General features: G+C 41.7%; 1 protein-coding gene across 5 annotated transcripts; it reads right to left on the bottom strand.

Annotated features, from left to right (window-relative positions):
- Window positions 1–5581: 5581 nt before the first annotated feature.
- On the bottom strand, window positions 5582–21547 carry LOC103653346 (GBF-interacting protein 1-like). 5 transcript variants are annotated; one of them, XM_008680272.4, is made up of 11 exons: window positions 21223–21547; window positions 17290–17333; window positions 16161–16263; window positions 15704–15830; window positions 13512–13840; window positions 13322–13417; window positions 12360–12753; window positions 11132–11390; window positions 9664–9780; window positions 8744–9247; window positions 5582–6468 (listed from the first exon to the last, which is right to left on the bottom strand). In XM_008680272.4, the coding sequence occupies exons 1-11, from the start codon at window positions 21380–21382 to the stop codon at window positions 6181–6183; spliced, it is 2421 nt and encodes an 806-aa protein (XP_008678494.1). In that variant the 5' UTR covers window positions 21383–21547; the 3' UTR covers window positions 5582–6180. The 5 variants fall into 5 exon arrangements, with proteins under 5 accessions (XP_008678494.1, XP_008678495.1, XP_008678496.1 ...); XM_008680273.4 differs by having other exon boundaries at window positions 5605–6468; window positions 12360–12699; window positions 21223–21525; XM_008680276.4 differs by lacking the exon at window positions 5582–6468 and adding an exon at window positions 6492–6605 and having other exon boundaries at window positions 21223–21524.
- Between the last annotated feature and the right edge of the window lie 940 nt (window positions 21548–22487).

Genomic DNA, 22487 nt, shown 5'->3' with positions numbered 1-22487 from the left:
GGTGGAGAGAAGCCATCGGACTGTCCGGTGTGACACGCGGACTGTCCGGTGTAAAAGCCTGCAGTGCCAACGATCATCTACGGTGTCAGTCCACCGGACTATTCGGTGACCCCACCGGACTGTCCGTGTGCCGCAGAGAGCAGCAGCTTTTCTCCAACGGCTAGTTTTTTGTTGGGGTCTATAAATACCACCCCAATTGACCATTTCAAGGTGTGGGAGCCCAAGCAACATACCAAGGCATACAGTAGACATTTCCAAGTGCTCATACACACAAGTGCTTAATACAATCACTCGGTGATTAGCATAGGTGGTTTGCGAAGTGCTTAGGTTAGTTAGACCGGATTAGCGCTTGCTCTAGTTGAATCCTAGTTAGTTGAGTGAGTTTAGAAAAACCACGCAACCTCTAGGCTCTTGCGCGAGCCGTTGTAATTATACCGAGTGGGGCGAGAGTCTTGCGAGACCGTGACAACCGCGTTTGTGTCACGACCGCCACCATGTACCGGAGGGAACGAGACCCACGACATTTCGGCCGGAAGGTTGATAGTGGAGACGGCGGAGAGCATCCGAGAGGAGCCAGAAGTGGAGCACCACTTGCGCGTGGAGAAGGCCCGCAGCTCTCTATGGAGTTACTCGACCGTGGTGTTTGGCCCTCGCGTGGGCTTCCCTTTGCGTAGGGGCACCAACGAGGATTAGTCGAGACCTTGCATGGTTCCGGATACCTCGGTAAAAATACCAACGTCATCCACGAGAGTTTGCATCTCTACCTTGGTTTTAGCTTCCGCATTTATATTAAGCATTTAAGTTTCAATCTTGTCTTTATACTTAGATTGTTTAGGATTGAAACTTAGCCATTGCGGTAGAGATAGCAACACTTAGGCAAAACCTAGTTTGCACATTCTAGTTTGATTATTTCCATAGGTTTTGCTCTAGGGATTTATTTGTGGCCTAGTTTAGAGAATGTTTTAGAAGTCCTAATTCACCTCCCCCCACACACACACTCTTAGGTGTCACCTGTTTCCTTCAATTGGTATCAGAGCCTGATTTGGCTCATTTGAAATGCTTTAGCTTCACCATTAAAAGAGTTGACGCTTTTTAGAGAAAGGAGATGGATACCCATAGGACACCACAACTTCCCATATTATAGTGCTAGAATGACTTGTAACCTAGAGACCGTTGATCTAGGTGTTTGGAGAGTCACTCGTGATGCGATGAAACCACCCAAGAATCCCAAGAAACCCACCACGAGTGAAGAAAAAGAAATTTATTTAAATGCTAGAGCCAAAAATTGCTTGTATGAATCTCTTAGCATGGATATTTTTAATTAAGTTTTTATTTTGAAAACTGCTAATGAGATTTGGCTAAAATCGCATGAGCTCCATGACGGCACATCCAATGTTTGTGAGCAAAGACATTGCCTAGTCTTAAATGAATATAATTCTTTTTCTATGAAAGATAATGAGCTTGTTAGAGACATATATTCTCGTTTGAATCTAATTATCAATGAGCTCAATTCTATTGGCATTAATAAGCTAGGTGGTGCGAATATTGTAAGGAAGATTATCTCCCTACTACTACAACAAAGATATGGGAGCATCATCACTATTCTTCACAACATGGAGGACTTGAGTACAATGACCCCGATAATTGTGATTGGAAAAATCGCGGCTTTTGAGATGTAACGAAAAATGTGTTAGGGAGAGGAGCCAACTTCCTCAAGACCATATGATTTTGCATGTGATGAAAGGAAGGGTAAAAAGAAGGCTCCCACTCCAAGTTCCTCAAGTGAAGAAGAGGAAGAAGAAGAAAGTGACGATGATGAAGATAATCAACCATCAACATCATCCTCCGAGGACGAAGAAACAATCTGACGCACCGGAAAGGTAATGGGGATGATCCACAAGATTAATCTAATGGGTGTGTCTCTGCAGGTCAAGGATCTTCTCTTTAACATTGATATAAAAAAGCAAAGAAAGAGAGGATGCTTCGCATGCGGAGAGAAGGGCCACTTCAGGGATAGCTGTCCAACGATGGCCGAACCCAAAAAGGGGAGGAGCAAGGACAAGGCGCTTACAAGTGTCAAGACTTGGGATGACTCTTCAAGCAACATACCAAGGCATAAAGTAGACATTTCCAAGTGCTCATACACCCAAGTGCTTAATAGAATCAATCGGTGATTAGCGTAGGTGCTTTGTGAAGTGCTTAGGTTAGTTAGACCGCATTAGTGCTTGCTCTAGGTAAATCCTAGTTAGTTGAGTGGGTTTAGAAAAAACACACAACCACTCGGCTCTTGAGCAAGCCATTGTCATTGTACCGAGTGGGGCGAGAGTCTTGCGAAACCATGACAACCACGTTTGTGTCACGGTCGCCACCGTGTTCCAGAGGAAACGAGGCCCACGGCATTTCGGCCGGAAGCTCCATAGTAGAGACGGTAGAGAGCGTCCGAGAGGAGCCGGAAGGGGAGCACCACTTGCGTGTGGAGAAGGCCCGCGGCTCTCTATGGAGTTACTCGATCGTGGTGCTTAGCCCTCGCGTGGGCTTCCCTTTGTGTAGGGGCACCAACGAGGATTAGTCGGGACCTTGCGTGGTTCCAGATACCTCAGTAAAAATAACGGCATCATCCACGAGAGTTTGCTACCTTGCTCTTTAGCTTCTACATTTATATTAAACATTTAAGTTTTAATCTTATCTTTATACTTGGATTGTTTAGGATTGAAACTTAGCGATTGCAGTAGAGATAGCAACACTTAGACAAAACCTAGTTTGCACATTCTAGTTTGATTATTTGCATAGGTTTTGCTCTAGAGATTTATTTTTGGCCTAGTTTAGAGAAAGTTTTAGAAGTCCTAATTCACCCCCTCTTAGGCATCACATGTTTCATTCAGGGTGAATATATATAGAGCCCCAAGCCCAAAATAACCGTTGGAAGGAAGCAAACTTTTATGCATCACACCAGACCAGTCCAGTGTGCCATCTGTTTACACTAGACTAGGTTCGGTGCCTTCCACGACAGCGCCACATCAGCTAGCCATTGAAGGCTGGCATATTCTCTATAACACACAAGACCGGTCTGATGTACCAGAAGTGTATACTAGACGTGCCTGATGTTTGCCATATCAGCTAGCTGGTGGAGCTAGGCCTTGCTAACTGTTGGAGCAATGTGTGTTCGATGTCCCTCTCGACTTGTCGGGTGCACCACATGGCCCTAGTGTGTTTTGCACCCTCTCTATGTGTTGAGTCCGAAGACTCGTCTGGTGCTCACCAGACCGAGTCATGTGCATGCAGGGCTTCAGTCAGTCTTCTATTCATCCAGAACACAGGTCTAGTGAGCCACCAATGTATAGTGGATTGGTTTGATGCTCCTTTGTGTTGCTTGATTTTCTTGTTTCTTTGAGTTCCTTTTCTTGGGTTTTTTCTTGTCTTGTGCCTTGGACTCTTGCATGATGTTGGTAAGTCATCAATAAGTCTTCTGGTGTCTTCTTTGAGGTGTTGCCCTCCTCATTGCCTCAGTTCAGTCCATGTTGTATCCTTGAACTATAAATAAAAACACTAGCAAACACATTAGTCCAAAAGGTTATGTTGATTATCAAATACAAAAATCACTAAACAAATGGGTCGAGATCCATTTTTATTGCATCCCCTATGCATCATCCTCGCCACTAGATATGTCATTGTAAGCTGGTGGAGGACAAGGAGCCTCGAGAGGAGGAAGACCTGAGCATTCATGTAGCTTGCGAATCTCAAGCCAGCCCTCATAGATCGTATTGGCTGCATATCAACATGTCCCAAATATGCGTTGAGCCAATGTGATGGCTTGCTCTTTTTCCCACGAGACTCGGGTGGGGTGTGCCTATGTCGAATGTCCTTAATCTAATGAACTCTGGTTGTTTCATGCATGTTTCAAGGGCAACGAAGCAAGCTTCTGCTAGAGGTCTCGATAAACCGAAGAAAGATGTGATAGCTTCGTCATCATGGCTCGGATGAAATACTGAAGTGTGGCCGAAGGTTGTCCTCAACATTGTGGAGACAAAGGAGGATAGGAGATATCCATGCACTAAGTGCATTAAACCTTAGCTTATCCTAGTTAAACTTGAATTTTCACCACACTTGTTGAATACCAATTATAAGTGTGCTCATCCTTGCTTCTATTGTTGATCAGAAAGATGTGAAGACGAGTACATCCATGAGCTTGATGGTTTCTTAAAAGGTAGCACTACCCCTGATCATCTTCCTATGGGAAATTACTCATGTTCTATTGTAATGTCAGGAAATATTATTTTTAAGACATTAAGGCCATTTATAGTGTAATAATACTATCATAATCTTTATTTACATTTTTTGCACTGGCTTTTGATATATCATACTTATGATGTCAACATATGTGAAAATGAATCCTCACACGCACATGTTCTGCATTCAGTTTTGTCCTCAAAATCAGGTGTGACACTTCCTGAATTTAGTAAGCTAATAATATCATCAAAAAGCTTTGATTGGTTTCTCAAAACCAAAATCCCAGCAAAATCTTTTTTGAAAAAAAACTCTAAAACTTATAGCTCAAACAAGATAGGGCCTTAACTTTTTGGGTTTTTTAAATTGATGCCCTCAGTTTTGGTGATGTGCTCATGTATACCCTTAGTCGTGTTTTTTCTCAGCTGTGCCCTTCCAGTGCTATAGAACAGAAGGGCACAGCTAAGGGTGGTAATGGATTGTAATCCATATGGTTCTTCACAAAATGTCAAAGCCCTAAATAAATTATAGTTCAAAAATGACTAGAAATAAAGCCCGATCCTAATCCGACTTGATCCTTAAATCTTATAGTGCAAAATTTACAGCCCATTGTCAGCCCTAGGCACAGCTGAGCAAAAAACACGACTAAGAGTATACATGAGCACACATCTAAAACTGAGGACACCAATTTAAAAAATCTATGGCTCAAACTCTTAGTAGAGATGTGGAATTAATAGAGATTGTTTTTGTTAGGTATTTAGACATAATAAGTTATCTATCTAGAAAAAAATGACTTATAACTTAAAAGTTAAATGTGTAAGGAACTCCTAAAGTTGTTAAGAGGTGCCACTCTAATCCACAAACTTTAAAAAAGCACATTTCTAGGCTCCTAAACTTGTTAAGTTGCACACCACAATAGTCAGTATGATTAAGTGGTGCACCACAATGGTCGATGTGATCTAAAAAGTCATATGACCATCATTTTACAAGCTATGTACTCCCTCTTCCAAATTAGGATGTTTCAATTTTTTATATATAAGCTATGTTATCAGATATTCACTATCTAAATACATATTTGAAAACTCCAAAACATCTTATAATTTAGAACAAATAGAGTATTGAATTAAAATATTATATATTACTCTTCATGATGAATCAAATAGAAACGATCTTTATCAAATGATCATTCACGTGCATTGTCCAATAAATGTAATTACTCAAATAATAACATATCACATCATTCGCCCACCCGAGACCAAACCAGAGTCATCCAAGGCCATTCGGCCGATCATCACTCCCACACGCCAACCTCGTGAGTCGGCACGTAGCCTGCATGCCATTTTTTCTTATACCAAAGGGGCACTAACAAATGTCTGGCCCTTTAACCCCAAACAATACGAGTTCATAGGAACAATAAATAGTAATAATGAGTAATAAGCAATATAACGAAGCACTAGGCTCTGAGCTACAGCCTACAGGAACAGAAACGTGCTCAGTAAGTCCTTCAAAGCACTTTGACTCTGGTTAGCTGCAAGTCCACAACTGATACCAAGTACAACAGCTGTCACACATCGAACCAAAATTTAATTTACATGTAAAGCAGCGGAAAGAACGAAAATCCACTTGCTCAATTTCAGTTTCAAGTACTCCATACCCTCAATCAGACAAGATAGCGAAATCACGCTCCTTGCAGAAGTTTCAGGATGGGCGCAGGAGGCTAAAATTGTATTAAGGAACCTGAGCAGATAAACTCAACCAATTTCATGGCCATTATCTGCTACAAATACAACCACAACAATCTGGAAGCTTCTGGAAGCAATAACCCGCCCTGCAGATCAGCCATGCTGAGAACATATATACACTCCTGATCAAGTTCACCTTTGTTAAAACTTGAACACCTCTGCCAAATGTGTTGTCATGGACACCCAAAGTCAAAGAAACAATAATCATGGCCTATCAGTAACTTCCCCAATTCATGTGAGCTTGGGGATGCTGGTAAACACCACCAGGTGCCCCAACTATTTCAACAGCTCCAGCCATTGTGTGAGATGGCTGGAGCAGTGGAGTAACAGTAGCTCCTGCCACAGAATGTGCTGGGTGGTAGATCCCTCCATAAGGACCATGTCCAGCCTGAGGCGCATATGTTACCTGGTGTCCCGGAGGGGGGAGACCATAGAAGGAATTGACCTGGAGAGCAGAAATATCACGTCCAGGTGTAGGAACCCACAGAGTCAAGCCGTCGGTCTGGTTAAGAATCAGATGTTACCAAATTTGACAAAAAGGAGAAGTAAACAAGTTCAAAAGAACTGTGAAAAGGTTATATGACCATGAAAAACTAGGGTGATAGTTGTTTCGCAGGTTGGTGGAGGAAAGCTTCTCATCTAGTTCCCAAAGGCAAAAGAAAGAGCTTCAATAGCATTGTCATCCTTGGAGCATGGAGCATTTGAAAGCATAGAAACAGTTGTGTTTTTTATGGAGCGCGACCTTGCCTATCTTCCCTAGAGGAGAGATTTAAAGAAGAGCTGCATTTATGGTCTTTGGCAGACGTAAAGAGCATTCAAACTCTGTTCGACCCTGACTAAAGGAGTTTTTGTATTGGTTGTGTAAGCCGGTGGGGTGTGTAGGTTGTGCTTTAGGAGTATCTTTGGGTGCATATGTGTGGGTGTATGTGTGTTTGTTTATTTTGGGCTTGATGCCTTTTTTCTCTCCTTTTAATATAATGATACGCAGCTCTCCTGCGTATTCGAGAAAAAAAGCTAGGGTAATGTAGTTTTGTACAAACAATTAGCATACACAGGTTGGTAAACTAGCAGACAAGTCTTGGAAAATCTGTAAATTGGCAGACAGTGGGAACAGCACAAAATTTACTTCAATCAAGCACCACAAAACACGAGCGAACAATGATGTGTACCACCATGTGCCAACTACATTTGTCAACTGAGTATTAAAGTTCAAAATAAGTGGACAAAAAAATAATTAAGGTACGGAGATAGAAATGATTAGATGGGTATTGGGTACAGTGGATTCAATGAATTTTATTTTTCCATGTTATCCTCTATTCAAACTAGATCCACAGAATCAGACAAGTGGGCAAGATACAATGAAAATGTTTCCAGTATGTCGATATTACAGGACTTCCTAGTTCTAATATTTGCAGCTTTATTCAATTGTTTTCCTATTCTTAAAAGTATGTTGTTTTACTATAGCCAAAAAAATGTAGCTCCACTTTAGCAAGACAAACGCCATAATCTGCACTATGGCACTGTATACATGAGACAATTTCAGATAGACTTCTGTCAAGCGTACAGTTTTCAAGTCAAAATTGACTAAGTTCAGTTTTGATCTGGTCTGGGAACAAACATTGGCCACTAGCCACGATTGATAGTAGAGTTTCCCCTGTTTTCATGTCGTCGACTAGTCGGCGACTAGTCGTCCAGTCGGTCATGGGAGCTCGACTTGGGGGACCGGTTCGACTTTTCGGGCAAGTCGGGCGACTTGTCAACGACTGGAATTTCTCAGTCGACTAGTCGTCGAGTTGTTCTAGCTAGTCGGCCGACTTGTCCCCAATTCAGCCCAAGCAGCCCATTACACAACTTAAACCCTAACCTAACCCTCATCTGCATCCGGCCGCCCCTCAGTCCTCTCAAGCCACAGGCCGCCCCTCCTCTCAAGCCACCGGCCGCCCCTCCTCTCACGCTGCTGGCCACCCCTCCTCTCACGCAGCTGCACGCCTCATCTGTTCTAGCTAGTCGGTCCTCTGCAGTTTGCAGTCTGCACGCCGGTGAATCAATCTGCTGGAACCTAGTGACTTGATTTGGGTGATCTTGATTTGGGAGATATTTAGGGTATCTAGTATCTATCTAGCTGCAGCAACAGCTTAGCTATCTAATGGAGCTTATTTCCTTTCAAGTTTGAACTATATTTTCTTGCTATTTGTTTTCCAATTTGAACTATATGGCTGCTATGACTTATGAGTTTATGACTTATCACTTATGTGGCTGATTTAGTTCAGTTTGAGGCTTCAAATGAGGTAAGACTTGCTGTTTATTTCAGTTTCGTTCAATTTCAGGCTTCAAATGAGGTAAAACATCCTCTTTATTCATATATAAATGCTATATTGTCTATATGAAGCCATTATATAGGCAAAACAGCCACTATATTGGCAAGTCGACGACTAGTCGACTGACTTATCGACTAGTCACCAAGTCGGTACCTTGTCGACTCGACTTATCGACTTGAAAACCTTGAGAGTTTCACCCCCAGCACCTAATCCACTCACTGACTCACATCGATGCTAGATTTTAAATTCAGCAAGATTTATGTTTCCATAAAGCATCAAGATAAAACTGAAGCATAAACAACACTAACTGTCCTTATCAGTGATTCACCTTTATATAGAACCTCCGTAAGTAAAATTTATACAGGATATTCTATGACACTGGACAAGAAAATTATCTAAAACATACATTAAAAATGATGTGTCAAGACAGCATACTTCAACAAATAAACAAAATCATACCTGGAGCCCAGCAAAATAGATGTTATTTTCCTTGAACTGAGATGAAGTAACATTGTCATTTTCTGCTAGATTTCCAGATGACACGGGTGCGTTATTAGTGTAAACCGATGGACTAGAACCATATGTTCCATAGCAACCAGGAACTCCAATAGATGCCTGGCTCCCAATGTTAGCACCAGGCTTGAATGAAGGAACTGGGAATTTGACAGGTGGAAGAACTCTTGCGGTTCCAGGAGTTGGGTACATGACCCCTGTTGAAGGTGGCTGAGAAAATGTAGCATTACCCATAAAAGGGTGAAGGGTAGGGGGTGGAATAAAAAATGGTGAAATGTACTGATTGTAAGGGACATAATTCATCGGGAGATGTGGTATATGAACACCTAAAGGCTGGCGAAATACAGGAACAGACTGTTGAGGGATAGCAACTGAAGCCGACAGAACTCCAGCAGCAGGGGTAGCAACGGAAGCAGAAACAGATGAAATAATCACAGGTGAGTCGTTCCCCTGCAGTAATTAACAGATATATAGATAAATGTGGATTGTATTTTTCATAACGAATGATATAAGCTTAGACCTATCCAATGTGGCAATGAATAGCATAGACCGGATGTTTTCTAATAACTCAATGACACAAAAAAAAAACAGAGAACTATGATGGCATCATATATGAATGAAGAGAGATCAAGTAATTGTACTGTTCTTATAAAACAAACACACGTAGCTAGCCCAAAATTATTTTGAACTAAAAATCTGCATTTGCGACAATTGTATTGACTTGCAGCCACCTAAATTTGTTCTTCTATGGCATGCTGAAAACTTCTGGTATTAAATTACTGACAAATAGGCCAAGTTTCTAAGAACACCAGCCATAAATGAAACGACAACTTCGATCTGATGCAAAGTAGAGCGTTGATACAAACCTCTTGATCCTGGCCAGTTTGTGTGGGAACAACTGGGATATTCCCATACTTGTGAGCAGCTTGAGTAGCAAGAGAAGGGGACAGCCGTTCATCAGCATCAGTTGTGGGATGGTACGACTGTGTACAAAAAATTGTAAAAAGATCAATTGTCTGTTTAGACTGTACACAGTTTTACAGAGTAAAACTCAGGCCTGTAGGACAACATGATGGACAACATATTTTTTTCTCAAAAACGTGTGCACCTCATTATATTAAGATAGGAGAAAAGGTCTAATATAGACCAAAACAGATACAAATACAGAGGCCTCTTTACGGGGGCCAACAACAAGCATATATGAAAGGATCCATCTACAGACTAAGATCCCAAACCACTACCACTAAGGAACCGGCCGGCCGGGAGGCTGCCAGGTGGGAGAGGCATTTGGCTCCTGCCATCTCCCACAAGCCTCTTTCCTCCCCCGCTAGTCTAAGGGCTGCTGCTAAGCTGGGTGTCCTTCCTTCAAAAACACATTTCTTTCGGTGGTTCCAGATTATCCAAGCTCTCAAAATGATGAGTGAGTTGAGGCCCTTCTTGACAACATATATTGGTGGCTCCTTGTCACAAGTACCAATAAACAAATATTTATTTGGCCACAACCTAAGTTATTTCCGTGTAATGTGCTACAACAGGGGTTGCTGGCTGTGCATCTAGAACTATCAGGGGGCATAAGAGCATATTGGGGAACATATGCACAAACTCAATATCATGCCTTGTGGAAACAATCTGAATGGCATAAGCGAGAGATACGCGCAACTTCCCTCACCTCTCTTTCCATTTTTCAATTGGAGCAATCCAATTGGGCCCAAGGATGACAAGGGACCTCTCACCTCCACTTGGGCCACTTAGATTGGAACCAAACAATGAGATTGGAACTAGTAAAGCGAAAGTTTCAAATTTAAACTGGATGGCCATTGCACCATTATCATTCTACAATAAGTAGAGGCCTAACTGCATGAGGAAACAAACACCCAAGGGCTACAAAATTGTGATTCCTACATTGTTATGTTGTACTTGTATTATGTTTTCATGGTTCCAACAATTTAGCTCATTTGACAACACAGAGATATTTAAGTACAGAGCATCATTTATTTACTTTGTTAAGAAAATATTAGGCCAACAAGAAATGATAGAAGTAAAGTTAGATAATACAATCTTCACTTAGAATTGTTGTGTGTACAAAAAGGAAGTGTTATGCTGTGGTGCAATCAAGATGGTGTGGAGTGTTTATGACTCTGGGCGCATGTGTGGGTTTAAGGGTTCTATACTCTGGTCTTTTCTTCTTAATGCAATGATACACAGGCACGCAACTCTCCTGCGTGTTTGAGAAAAAAGGGATGGTGCTATCAAAAAAAAATCCCATAAAACGAAAGCCAACATGTGAAAGTAGAAGATTTTAGTGGCATCTAGGTTAAGAGAAACAGCACATGCCTGAGAATGAGATTCGGACTTCTCAATCTGATTAACATGTGATTGTGGTGCAAATCCATATGTCACATAAGATGGTGCACTATGAGTTCCTGTAGATTGGGGATCCCCTGAAGTGGCTGAATCGTCATCACAGTCTTTTGATTCCATAAGGGCAATAGATGAAATCTCCATTGCTGAGGGTGCACATTTTTCTAGCTTTGCAGAAGGTTGAGGAACATGACCAGCTTCCTCTTGGACAACAGATGTTGAATTCTGATCTCTGAATTTCAGTGAGAAATAAAAAGAAGAAAAAAATAGGAACAAATACAGTTTACTATGGAGTATGGACTAGATTTATGTTTAACATCAGAACATATTTTGAATACCCTACACACCACTTGATAGACATCAAACAAATTGAACAAGAAAACATCAATTCGACAAAAGAAATGTTTGTGAGAGAGAGCTTTGCAGAGAAAATGACTGATAAAATTTAAGAGATAATAGTGTCCTGAAAACATTAAAAAATTAAACATGTTCCTCGGTAAATTACAAGAAAACATTGAGAATCCAACGAAACATATGAATGCTAAAACAGACTAGTAGAATTAGCAATCTAGTAGAATGCAGTGTGCTGGGAACTGAATGGCATGGTTCCTTTAACTACAGTTAATTAATGACATGTGTATACATCATCAATACACAGGTAATCAGTATTCAGGTATATATACCTAATAAACACCAGGACATCATTAAAGCTAAAAAGATGCATTCAGGACCATGCTTAAGAATTGAGTATCCTAGAACTAATTAATGCAACCCTTTGCTTGAGCTTGCACAATAAGAGCTGGACAAGGAACGAAATACAGTCGAAGTAAAAGTTTAACATATGAAAGTTACCATGTTAGTGCGGGTGAAAAACCAAGGTGCCCATGGTCTTCAAACATCATTATTGCAGAGTACGTAGATAGATTTTGTTGATATGAAAATATTTAAATCAATAAAAGTCTAGGAAATTAAATGAAATGGTGGCATCAAACAAAGCGAGTTGCAAGCTAGGTACAATCAGGTGATGCAGTAGCACATTAGAAACTACAATAGTGGGCTGTAGTACACAAACGAATCATCAAACTAGAAGAAACAAGATAAAATCTGAAGTTGATGCTGCCAAAAAAATACACAATAACAGCATAAAAGAGCATCACAAGGATAGCCTCCAAAAATCAAGATAAAGGGAGTTAAAACTAACCTTTGCATGGACTGAAGTTCATCAATGTTGCCATCCAACTCATGAGACGAACTGAATTTCGGTAAAGAGCTCTTCACATAATCAGGATCTGAAGAGCCCTTAGTTTGCTGAAAACTGACGTCGAAGCTTCCAAAGCTTAGAACATACTTTTCAGACTCAGAAACTTGAAGATGATCTGGAATTATCACATGCTGCTTATCTGATAACTGTAGATCATTTAAACATATGTCCACCTTCAACGAATCCTCTGTACCAGCTGAATTCGGTACTGGAGCTGATTGGGTGATAGTGTCAGCAGCAGCCAAAGGTACATTATCATGTACGGTAGCATCCTCGGTTGCTTGAGAAGCAGCCAAGCAAGTCAGTTTAGGTTTCCATTCTTTACTTGGAATAACTAAATGACAGATGATTGAAAACAATAATCAATAAAAAGACAAGGAATTGAGATAACAGATGGAAGCATAAAAATGGATATGGTTAATTAAAAACAGTGCAGCATTTACATCAGTAGTTTTCAGACTCAAATAGCAAATGAAAAGTTCACTCATCAAACAGGAGCACAGATACTACTCCAAACATCAAAAGTTCAAAACAGATACTTATGAACCTTAGTAATAGCAAGCAAGGTTCACAAAATGAACAACTCTGTTAAGCTGTCACTCAAGTGCCAGGTTAGATTACCAAACACTAATTAGGTATAAACTAAAGTTTTGGTTATTTTGAAACATTACTAGTTATTAGTAAACACATGCAGCCCAAATTTAAGTGTATGAGAGCATAACCCGCACCCCTGGAATAAGAGACAAGAAAAAGAAGGGCAGGTTTGAAACCAAGAAGCAGCCACATGACCACACCCATATAGGCAGGATAGGAAGTGCCAATCAAGTATAGTATTATATGCAGAGGAACGAAGGGACATTTCAACATGTACTACAGAGAGATAGCATTGTCCTGGTAAAGACCTTTTTGGGATTGTTCTGAATGACTGTTGTAGCTGGAAGATGGTCTACTAGCAGAGGATCGTCGAAATGAAGATTGCACAGATTGTTCGGAGGAGCCTAACAGTACATATAAGGAGGAAAAGTTCATAAAAAATATCTTAAAGTTTACTTAAACTACAGTGAAATAGCCCAGGCGAATTCTAGTATATACCTTTGTCTGTTGATACATCACGCCCCACCTTATGTTCTACTGATGTCTTCTTGATTCCAATAGTTTGTCTGGAAGCACCAACGTCACCAAGGCTGTGAGAGTTGAGAAAAGATACAACCACAGGATCTGATGGTGGTGCTGGTTTCAATGGTTGCAGTGAATTTGGATCTATAGTAGCGACTACATCTTTGAATGGAAGACCACCTGTAAGATCAGCCAAGGCTGTTGAACCAGACTTATCACCAACAGCACTAGAACTAGACACCAGCACAGCAGCAGGATCAACTGATTGATATGGACCGTTGCAAAGACCACTCAACAAACTGTTACTGAAATAATGAAGTTTAATGATGTAAGCATAATATGGCAGGTTAGATTGATCTTTGTGTGAAAAAGAGAAAGCACCAAAGCAATATGTAGCATTATGGCATTGTCACACAAAAGTGAATGCTACTGTGTACTAAACAGACCTATTCAGCACACATCCTATGAGCCAAAAAAATCACCTTCCCAGTAAAAAAAAGATAAAGCGTGAATTGAGAGTGTTTAATATTCATAGCAATTCCCTCTTTCTAAAACCTAAAGCACACAAAGAACAACTAATTTGCTAATTAGTGAACCTTATAAGACAATGGAATCCAGAACACCATAACAAGCAGGCATCTTGAATTTATCGTCTACTATAGGAAGTTCTTGAACTACGTATTTCCTATAAGAATGTTAATACAGTCAATTTCAAGAGAGCATGTCTCGATGCCCCGCCCGTGACGCGTCCCCTCCGTCGTGTGGCACCAGCGTCTTGGTCACCCTGCCCTAGCACGTTAGCTACCCTAAAAAATGTCAGAGTCATCTCTTGTATAGATTGCTCTGTTTGCCAGTTGCCACTCCTATCAGCTTGGCAAACATACCAGCTACCTTTTGCTTGCTAGTTCGAACTCATGCACTTCCGCCCCCTTCAAGCTTCTTCATTGTGATGTTTGGAGTTTGGACTTCTCTGATTCCTAGTGTTTCGTGTTGTCTTTACTATCTTGTCATTCTGGACGATTTTAGTCTATTATCTGGATGTTTCCCATTGTGAATCAGCATGTGACATATAGATCGTGTTGGATAGAGTGCAATAGAGTCGGGTTCTATATCTAAATGGGTTTGAAATTTTTTACCTTTTATCCAATTAATGAAACCAATTAGATCCACCATGCCTGACTCTTGAGTGTTATTGGGGAAAAATAGCTTTGTGTCTTATAGTTCTTAATGAGTGTCATAGTTGCCGATGACATGGTAATCGTTGTCACCAATCTTCCTCGTTCACTTTCTCACAAGCAAGTCGCTTATCCGTGTGACTTTTTGCTTGTTTCTTAGGTGTCGGATCATCCAGTGAAGGACGGCATGGATAGGAAGATCAAGTATGTCACCAATAAGAACTTGACACAAAATTTGTTCTAACTAGAATTGGTGATGTTTTTGTTGCGCATGTGATTAGGTCAATCCTCGGATTTACTTTTAAGCCATCACGTTGCATGCACTTTTGAGTCATGGCCAACAAAATCAATATTTGTATCTATCACTAAACCCGACGTCACCTATAGGCGTGAGACCGCCACGCGAACAATTAGGAGCAAAATGCCTAGGATATTCCTTCCTAAGATATTTTGCTTTGTTTCCATAAAAAATAGGATCGTGATTGATTCTTGTTAGGAGGATTCCATAAAATAAGGATCGCTTGCTTAAGGGTCAAGTAAGCCTTTTATAAAAAGAGAGTGTATCAGTCTAAGCAAGCAAGACAATTATCTTGCTTGGGCTCAAGGGCCATCTTCCATGTCTCTTTCTCACTGATCTGCTCCATATCCTTGCTCGACACCATGCGTCCATGCCCACATCGTGACACGACATATCAGCAAAGGAGTGCCGACCCAACCCTTGCCCATTTAACACCATATTCGGGTTCTGATATGGCGCGTTGAGGGTTATGCCCCAACGGATTTCTTTCGGGATTCATCTCCATTAGAATGGCTAGGTTTAACGTTGGCTCGCCAAGCCTATCACAACCCTCCTTTACCCGGGCTTGGGACATGCTATGTTGAGACAACATAGACGGAGTCACACCTCACGAACAAATAAACTCAGTAACATTTAACAATGGTTTTCAGGGGCAAAATAACTGAAAATTAATTTTATAGGGACAGTGTGGATACCTTGGCATGAAAGTGGAAGCTTTGACATCCATATTCATATTGGTTATCGGAGTAGAACCACTACCTTTTCCCATGATCAAACTTATTCCATTCTCCTTTCCAGAAATAGCACTTCGTCCAGCAGAATCTTCAATGAGATAAAAAAAGTAATGCATTGGTTTTGTGTAACCATTTAAGAGGGTTAAAGTGTGTATCGAGTTTACTTTATGTTAAAAATTAACATGATTGGTCAGGTAATAAAAACTTTCGAAAGCTTGTTTTCTCAAGAAGTTTGTGCCAAGACCAGCTCTAACTTGTGATCAGAATTTTCAACATCAAAATATGTACGCATGGCCACTTAATGATAATCTTCATAGTGTAACACGGTAGCATGTAGTCTATGTAAATGCAAACCCCCAATTGTCTTTTAAATAGCACCCAGCAAAATCTTATGTTGACAAAATGCTGTAAAAAATACCATTAGAGCTGGACAAACTGCGTGAAGCACAATTCCGACAATTCTTTCCACCTTGCCCCTGCACGGCAGGTCTCCACCGAGAATCTGATGGCTCTTTACTAACCTGTGGATAAAGGTAAATTGAGTTGCAATCAATTTAAGAAATAAAAGTAGCTTTTAACCACAATATAGTCAATGTTCTCACTGAAAATTTTGTATACCAAACTGAAACATTACTGAGCCAAAGAAGGCAACATTACATCATCCGTGTTTATGTGTTACTTGATGCAAACAGAAATAAGGCAATATGCACCTTAGCGGTTGTTTAGGAGACTGCTGTGAAATTCATGCTTAAGCCTACTGTAAATCAGTACAGCCCAGGACCTCCATCCACATGTTCTCAACATTACCTAACTTATTGTTTCAGACTGTCTACCAATTTTTCAAATGAGTAATCAGAATAACTACAATCAGTGTTGTAAAACTCAACTCTGAGGAAATTAATGCAATGTGCTGATGTGCATGATTTAGATGCTTCAGAATATATTTTCTACAAAAAAAATTAAACATAAGGTTATGTAACATGTAATACTATTTAAACCTGAGTGTTGTTTTCAGTAATACTTTAGCGATTCACCCTCCAAACACATTATACTTTGAATACAGCACCCACCATTCAAACAGGTACATTTGACTTTGATGTGTACTGCTTATTTCTCAAACTGTTGGGCAAAAGTAGTTGCCAGAAGTATAGCAACATGTTCCAAATCAGGCCAGCAGTATTCCCTTCTCCATTATAGATAAGGAAAGAAAAAGGAATATATCAAATTATGTGAAAGTGGCCCAACCAAATACTGAAAATTCATAATACATAAAATACCAAAGTAAGCCCATGTAAGTGACCTGACCTCGAAATAACTGGATGCAGTCACAATAAACAAAATGATATAGATACTGGATATTATAAGAATAATACATATGCAATACCAAAGAATGAAGACCAATTGTCATTATTAAACCTAGCATCAATCATAAGGTAATTCATTCTGAATAACATTATTAGCTCCAATGACTTGCGCAAAAATCTGGACTAGTGATGAATATACAATGAAAGAGGAAAGAACAGGGATAGGTGGAAAGATCACCATACCTCCTTTTTCTTGTCACGCTTCCTTTTCACCTCATGAAAGGTATCTGAAATTTAAATTTGAAAAAGAAATTCTAAGTTGAGTCACAGAGATTACAATACTTGAATAATCACATAAACACATGCAGAGACAAAACGAAGCATAAAACAAAGTACAAGGATACTAACGTGGACATAGACCAGTATTGTCTCAGATAGTAACTAATTCCACTTGCATCAATATACTAGTGAAAATGTTATGGTCGCTAGATCGGTGAGGGATTGGAGAGGGGTATCGATGGGCAGGAACGTCGGCCGAGGGCCTCTGCCCACGGCCGAGCAAGAGGAGGGTTTCTCCCTTCTAATTCTTGCCTACTTTATTTCTCATCCATTGATTACTTAAATAGGCCAGCTGTCTGCCTCTATCTAGCTAGAGATCCTTATCTCCTTAAAACTCTCCTAAAAACTCTCAACAAACTACTAACTGATAACCTTCCTAGATAATCTCAACTAATCTCCAAAATAATCTCAACTAATCTCTAAAATAATCTCAACTAATCTTCTAATTTTATCTCTAACTATCCTTATCTAATCCCCCTTGAAGGGCCCATGGCTGCTACTACCTCAGCCCCTCTGTGGGCCTCCTTAGGCCATGACACTACACCCCTCCTGGACAAGCAGCTCGTCCTCGAGCTGCGGCATGACGAGTGCTCAAATACCGAGTCTACTTGACCCAAAACCAGACACCTAGAAGACAAGCCTTTTACATCTCGGCTTATCTTATTATTCCGAATCTAATTTTTTTGACCCCATAAGATAAGGCAGACACCCTCCGCGCATTGGACTTGCACGTGTGCAGCCACCTAGATCCCATGGACGCCATCTAGACGAAAGGGGAGCACATGGACGGGCACCTGGAATAGGTCGCAACAATAACCAGCGGAAGCGCCCTCGTGGCGGCCGGTAGCAGAATGTGGTGGCGCTAAATAGTGCGCCCATGCCGATGACGAGGGGAGTGCCTTCCTTACCGCCGTTGCCGTAGAGTTGAAGTTCGTCGCCCACGGGACACGTACCATGCTCGCACTTGGAGATAGCGGCCCGGTGAAGCTGCTGATGGCCGTTCGACAGGGCGAGATCGCGCCCCCGTGTGCCGAGGTCAACCGCCACCAAGACTGCCTCGAGCATCTGTCGGCGCATCTCCCGCACTCTCCGTTGTGCAAGGAAGCCACGAGCAGCAGCTTGTATGCCCACAGTCGCCGACGTCTGGAGCCGTGCGGACAACGCCAGCTGGTGCTACTCATGTTGCACTGCTACCTTGATTTGCAGCAGCCCTTACTCAACCTTCTGGAGCGTGGCTTGCATCTTTGCGAGATCAGCCCTTATGTTGGTCCACAAGTCCCCCATCGATGGAGCTGGTGATTGCTGAGCCGTGGCTGCCCCTAGTGGCGTCGCCCATGGGGACGGAGACACCGTCAACGAAGATGATGTGACGAAATTTGGCGTTGTCCCTGGAGATGGGCACGCCGGCGTCCAGGATGTGGTGACAAAATTGGCTGGCGATGCTGCCCATGGAGATGGGGACGCCGGTTGCCAAGATGGCGTGACGAAGGTGGCATATGGCTCAGCCCGTGGAGATGGGGACATCGGTTGTGAGGACGGCGTGACGAAGGTGACATGCGACGCAGTCCATGGAGATGGGGACGCCGGTTGCCAGGATGATGCAGTGAAATTGGCAGCAGAAGCCATGGGACCAGATCGAAACTCAAGCTAGCTCTGATACCAGATGTTATGGTCGCTAGATCGGTGAGGGATTGGAGAGGGGTATCGATGGGCAGGAACGTCGACCGAGGGTCTCTGCCCACGGCCGAGCAAGAGGAGGGTTTCTCCCTTCTAATTCTTGTCTACTTTATTTCTCATCCATTGATTACATAAATAGGCCAGCTGGCTGCCTCTATCTAGCTAGAGATCATTATCTCCTTAAAACTCGCCTAAAAACTCTCAACAAACTACTAACTGATAACCTTCCTAGATAATCTCAACTAACCTCCAAAATAATCTCAACTAATCTCCAAAATAATCTCAACTAATCTTCTAATCTTATCTCTAACTATCCTTATCTAATCCCCCTTGAAGGGCCCATGGCTGCTGCTACCTCAGCCTCTCCGTGGGCCTCCTTAGGCCATGACAGAAAACATATAGTGGTTGTAAGCCAATATGCTCAAATGTCCACCAGAATTATTTGTAGATTAATCTAACTATCCATATCTAATCCCCCTTGAAGGGCCTATGGCTGCTGCTACCTCAGCCTCTCTGTGGGCCTCCTTAGGCCATGACAGAAAACATATAGCGGTTGTAAGCCAATATGCTCAAATGTCCACCAGAATTATTTGTAGATTAATCTGAACTCAAGTATTTCACATGTGCATTATGCATCGATGATGCAAGAGAACAAAAAAGAGATCTCAACAAAGCAAATGTTATTTTTTTAAATACTAGGGAGCCTTCCAATTTTAATATCATATTATAGGTAAAATAATCGTAAGAGTTTTTTCTTGTTAGCACATCCAAAAAGCAGCAGACAATAAGTGACATGGTACAAGTATGGGTGGTAATGTGCACTATGTGTTAATCCATGAGATTTGGTTGAATTACTCCGAGCCTGTTTGGTAACATAGTATTTTTGTGGTTCCAAGACAATACCGTAGTATTTAAGAATACTATGGTATTTTGGGCCAAAAGATATTTGGTTGCTCATCCAAAAACTCTGTTTCTAAAACCATGGTTTTGTCAATACTACAGTATTTTTGGGGTATCGAAAACATGGTTCGGGATTGCAGTTTTTCTTCTGTGTGGCAAGAAGCGGCGTCCGCTCACGCGCCCACGCCGGCCCAGCAAGGTGCTGTTGCTCCCGTGCCTAACAGTCGTCGCTCCCGAGCCAAACAACATGCAGTTTCAGATAATACCACGGTTTAACTGGAGTAAAGTGAAACCATAGTAATTGTGTCATGTGCAGTTGAAAACCGTGGTATTCTAAAAACTGTAGTATTGAAAACCTCCCTAGTCCCTACCAAACAGGCCCTCCATGTTTATGCTTATACTAATTGTTTTCTTCTGAAGAATGTGGTGATGATGCATTAACCAATTCCATTCCACAAACCAAGCTAAAAAGTGAGTAAGAAGATAATGGATATCCCATCTCTTAAATTAAACACCCCCCTTTAGTTTATCAGATCACTTGGTGTAAAGAAGGGTAAGAAAATACAAACTTTAATTTTCATAGAGTAAAATGTGTTGGCGGTCCCTAAACTCTCATAATAGTCGATTAGGTCCTAAACATTGTTCCGGTGTCATTTTAGTCTAATCGGCTGTGTGTCGTCCACGTGGCACGGCCTTGCCACATGGCCACCTCCTCGCCCTCGCCGCGTCCTGCTCTGACAATGTCGTGCCACGTGGACGACATGGTGTCAAGGCCACATCAGCTAACTAGGTCCAGTTCACAACCGATTGGACTAAAATGACACCGAAACAATGTTGCTTCAAGGAGAAATGTTGCTGCGAAATTTCATCATCAGAAATGCTACTTGATTGGCATTTTTCATCATGAGTAGATAACAGCACACATCGTGATTGAGACAAAGAGGACAATGGTGCAGAGATGCTTCCCTCAAGCAGCCACCTGAATATCTCAAGCAGCCACCTGAATATCCAAAAACCCTAAAATGACAACCCATACAGTGACGCAACCCTCTCGGTACACTCCCACAAACTGGAAGCAACCCTCTCCGTACCCTTCCACGAACTAAATCAAGGAAAGCCTAGAGCGAATCGAAAAGCACCCGCGGACTCAACCTCAGAAGCCCCACGTCCGTCTCGCGCCAACAGCATGGAGCAGGAAATTGGATCAAACGACGAAATCTAGACGGCCGGGGGAAGGGATGAGCAGGGGAGAGAGCGGACCTTCGAGGAGGAGCCTCTGAACGGTCTCGTTGGGATCCATGTTGCACTCGCGGAGCATAGCGTAGACCTCCTCGTCGGTGTGGCCGCCGGCGATCTCCTTGATGTCCGCGATCGTGCGCCGCGCCCCTGCCGGGATTGAAACCCTACCGCCCGCCGCCATCTCCCTCAAGGTCGCTGCCGCCGCCTCGCCCTCCGCTTCGGAGAATCCTCGCCCCTGCTTCCGCGTACCTTCACGCGCGCGGGCGTGCGTGTCTCGTGCGAGAGCAAGTAGATTCGCGAGGAAACGGACAAGGGTAAGGGGACGGGGTGAGTTTTTTTTTTTTTTTGAAAATTTGGATCTTTACAATTAAAATATTATATAACTTTAGATATGTACAATTGTTATCTCACTTATGGTCCAATAAATCAATAACATGTGGAGCCAATGATATATATATCTAAAATTGTAACTTTTTAATGTTATAGATCCAATTATTCCTTTTTCCATATTATAACACTCCTTTTCACAATCACACGATTTACTCTCTTATGTTATTCTTATAAATCCATCATATTTATAAGGCCAAAATGTTTGGAAGTAAAGTATTTTTATGGTTTCTAAGCAATACTCTGAATTTTACTAATAACATAGTATTTTATGTCACAAGGTGTTTGGTTACAATTCTGAAAACATATTTCAAAATCATGGTATTTTAGATACCATGGTATTTTTTAGTACTGAAAACTTTACTTCAATCCAAAGTTTTCATGGCATGTCTATCTTTTGCCTAATACCATGGTTTATAATGTTGTATTCAAACAAAGTTTTTTAAAACATGGTATTTTTAGAGTTGGCCAAAACTATGATATTGTCATGATAATTGAAAAGTGTAGTATTGTAAAACCATGGTTTCGATTAACATTGTTGCCAAATTGGTCCTAAGTGATCTTATCATTCTGATAGTACATTAACCCTTTTCTAATTATTTTTATTTTCTCTATTTCCTTTACTCCCTTGTGTGACCATATTGCCCTCCCCTATCATCCCATCTTTTGGCTCGTCTTTCCCTTGCAGCCGAACGAGGAGTTTCCATCACGGACATTGCAGCCGCCAATCGGTAGAGTGAGTGCCTCCGACACCTCAAGAGTGGTTCATCTTCCTCGTTGTCGCCGCAGTCGGTTCGCCTCGCTCCTCGCAGCTACAACAGGTTTGTCGCCCTCCTCGCATCACAGCATGTTCTTGGTTATTCTGATCCACCATCTATCTCCCCACATGATAAAACCAG

Source organism: Zea mays, chromosome 4 (assembly GCF_902167145.1).
Source record: "Zea mays cultivar B73 chromosome 4, Zm-B73-REFERENCE-NAM-5.0, whole genome shotgun sequence".
NCBI classification, from domain to species: domain Eukaryota; kingdom Viridiplantae; phylum Streptophyta; class Magnoliopsida; order Poales; family Poaceae; genus Zea; species Zea mays.
This window is presented reverse-complemented; position numbering and strand designations above follow the sequence as displayed.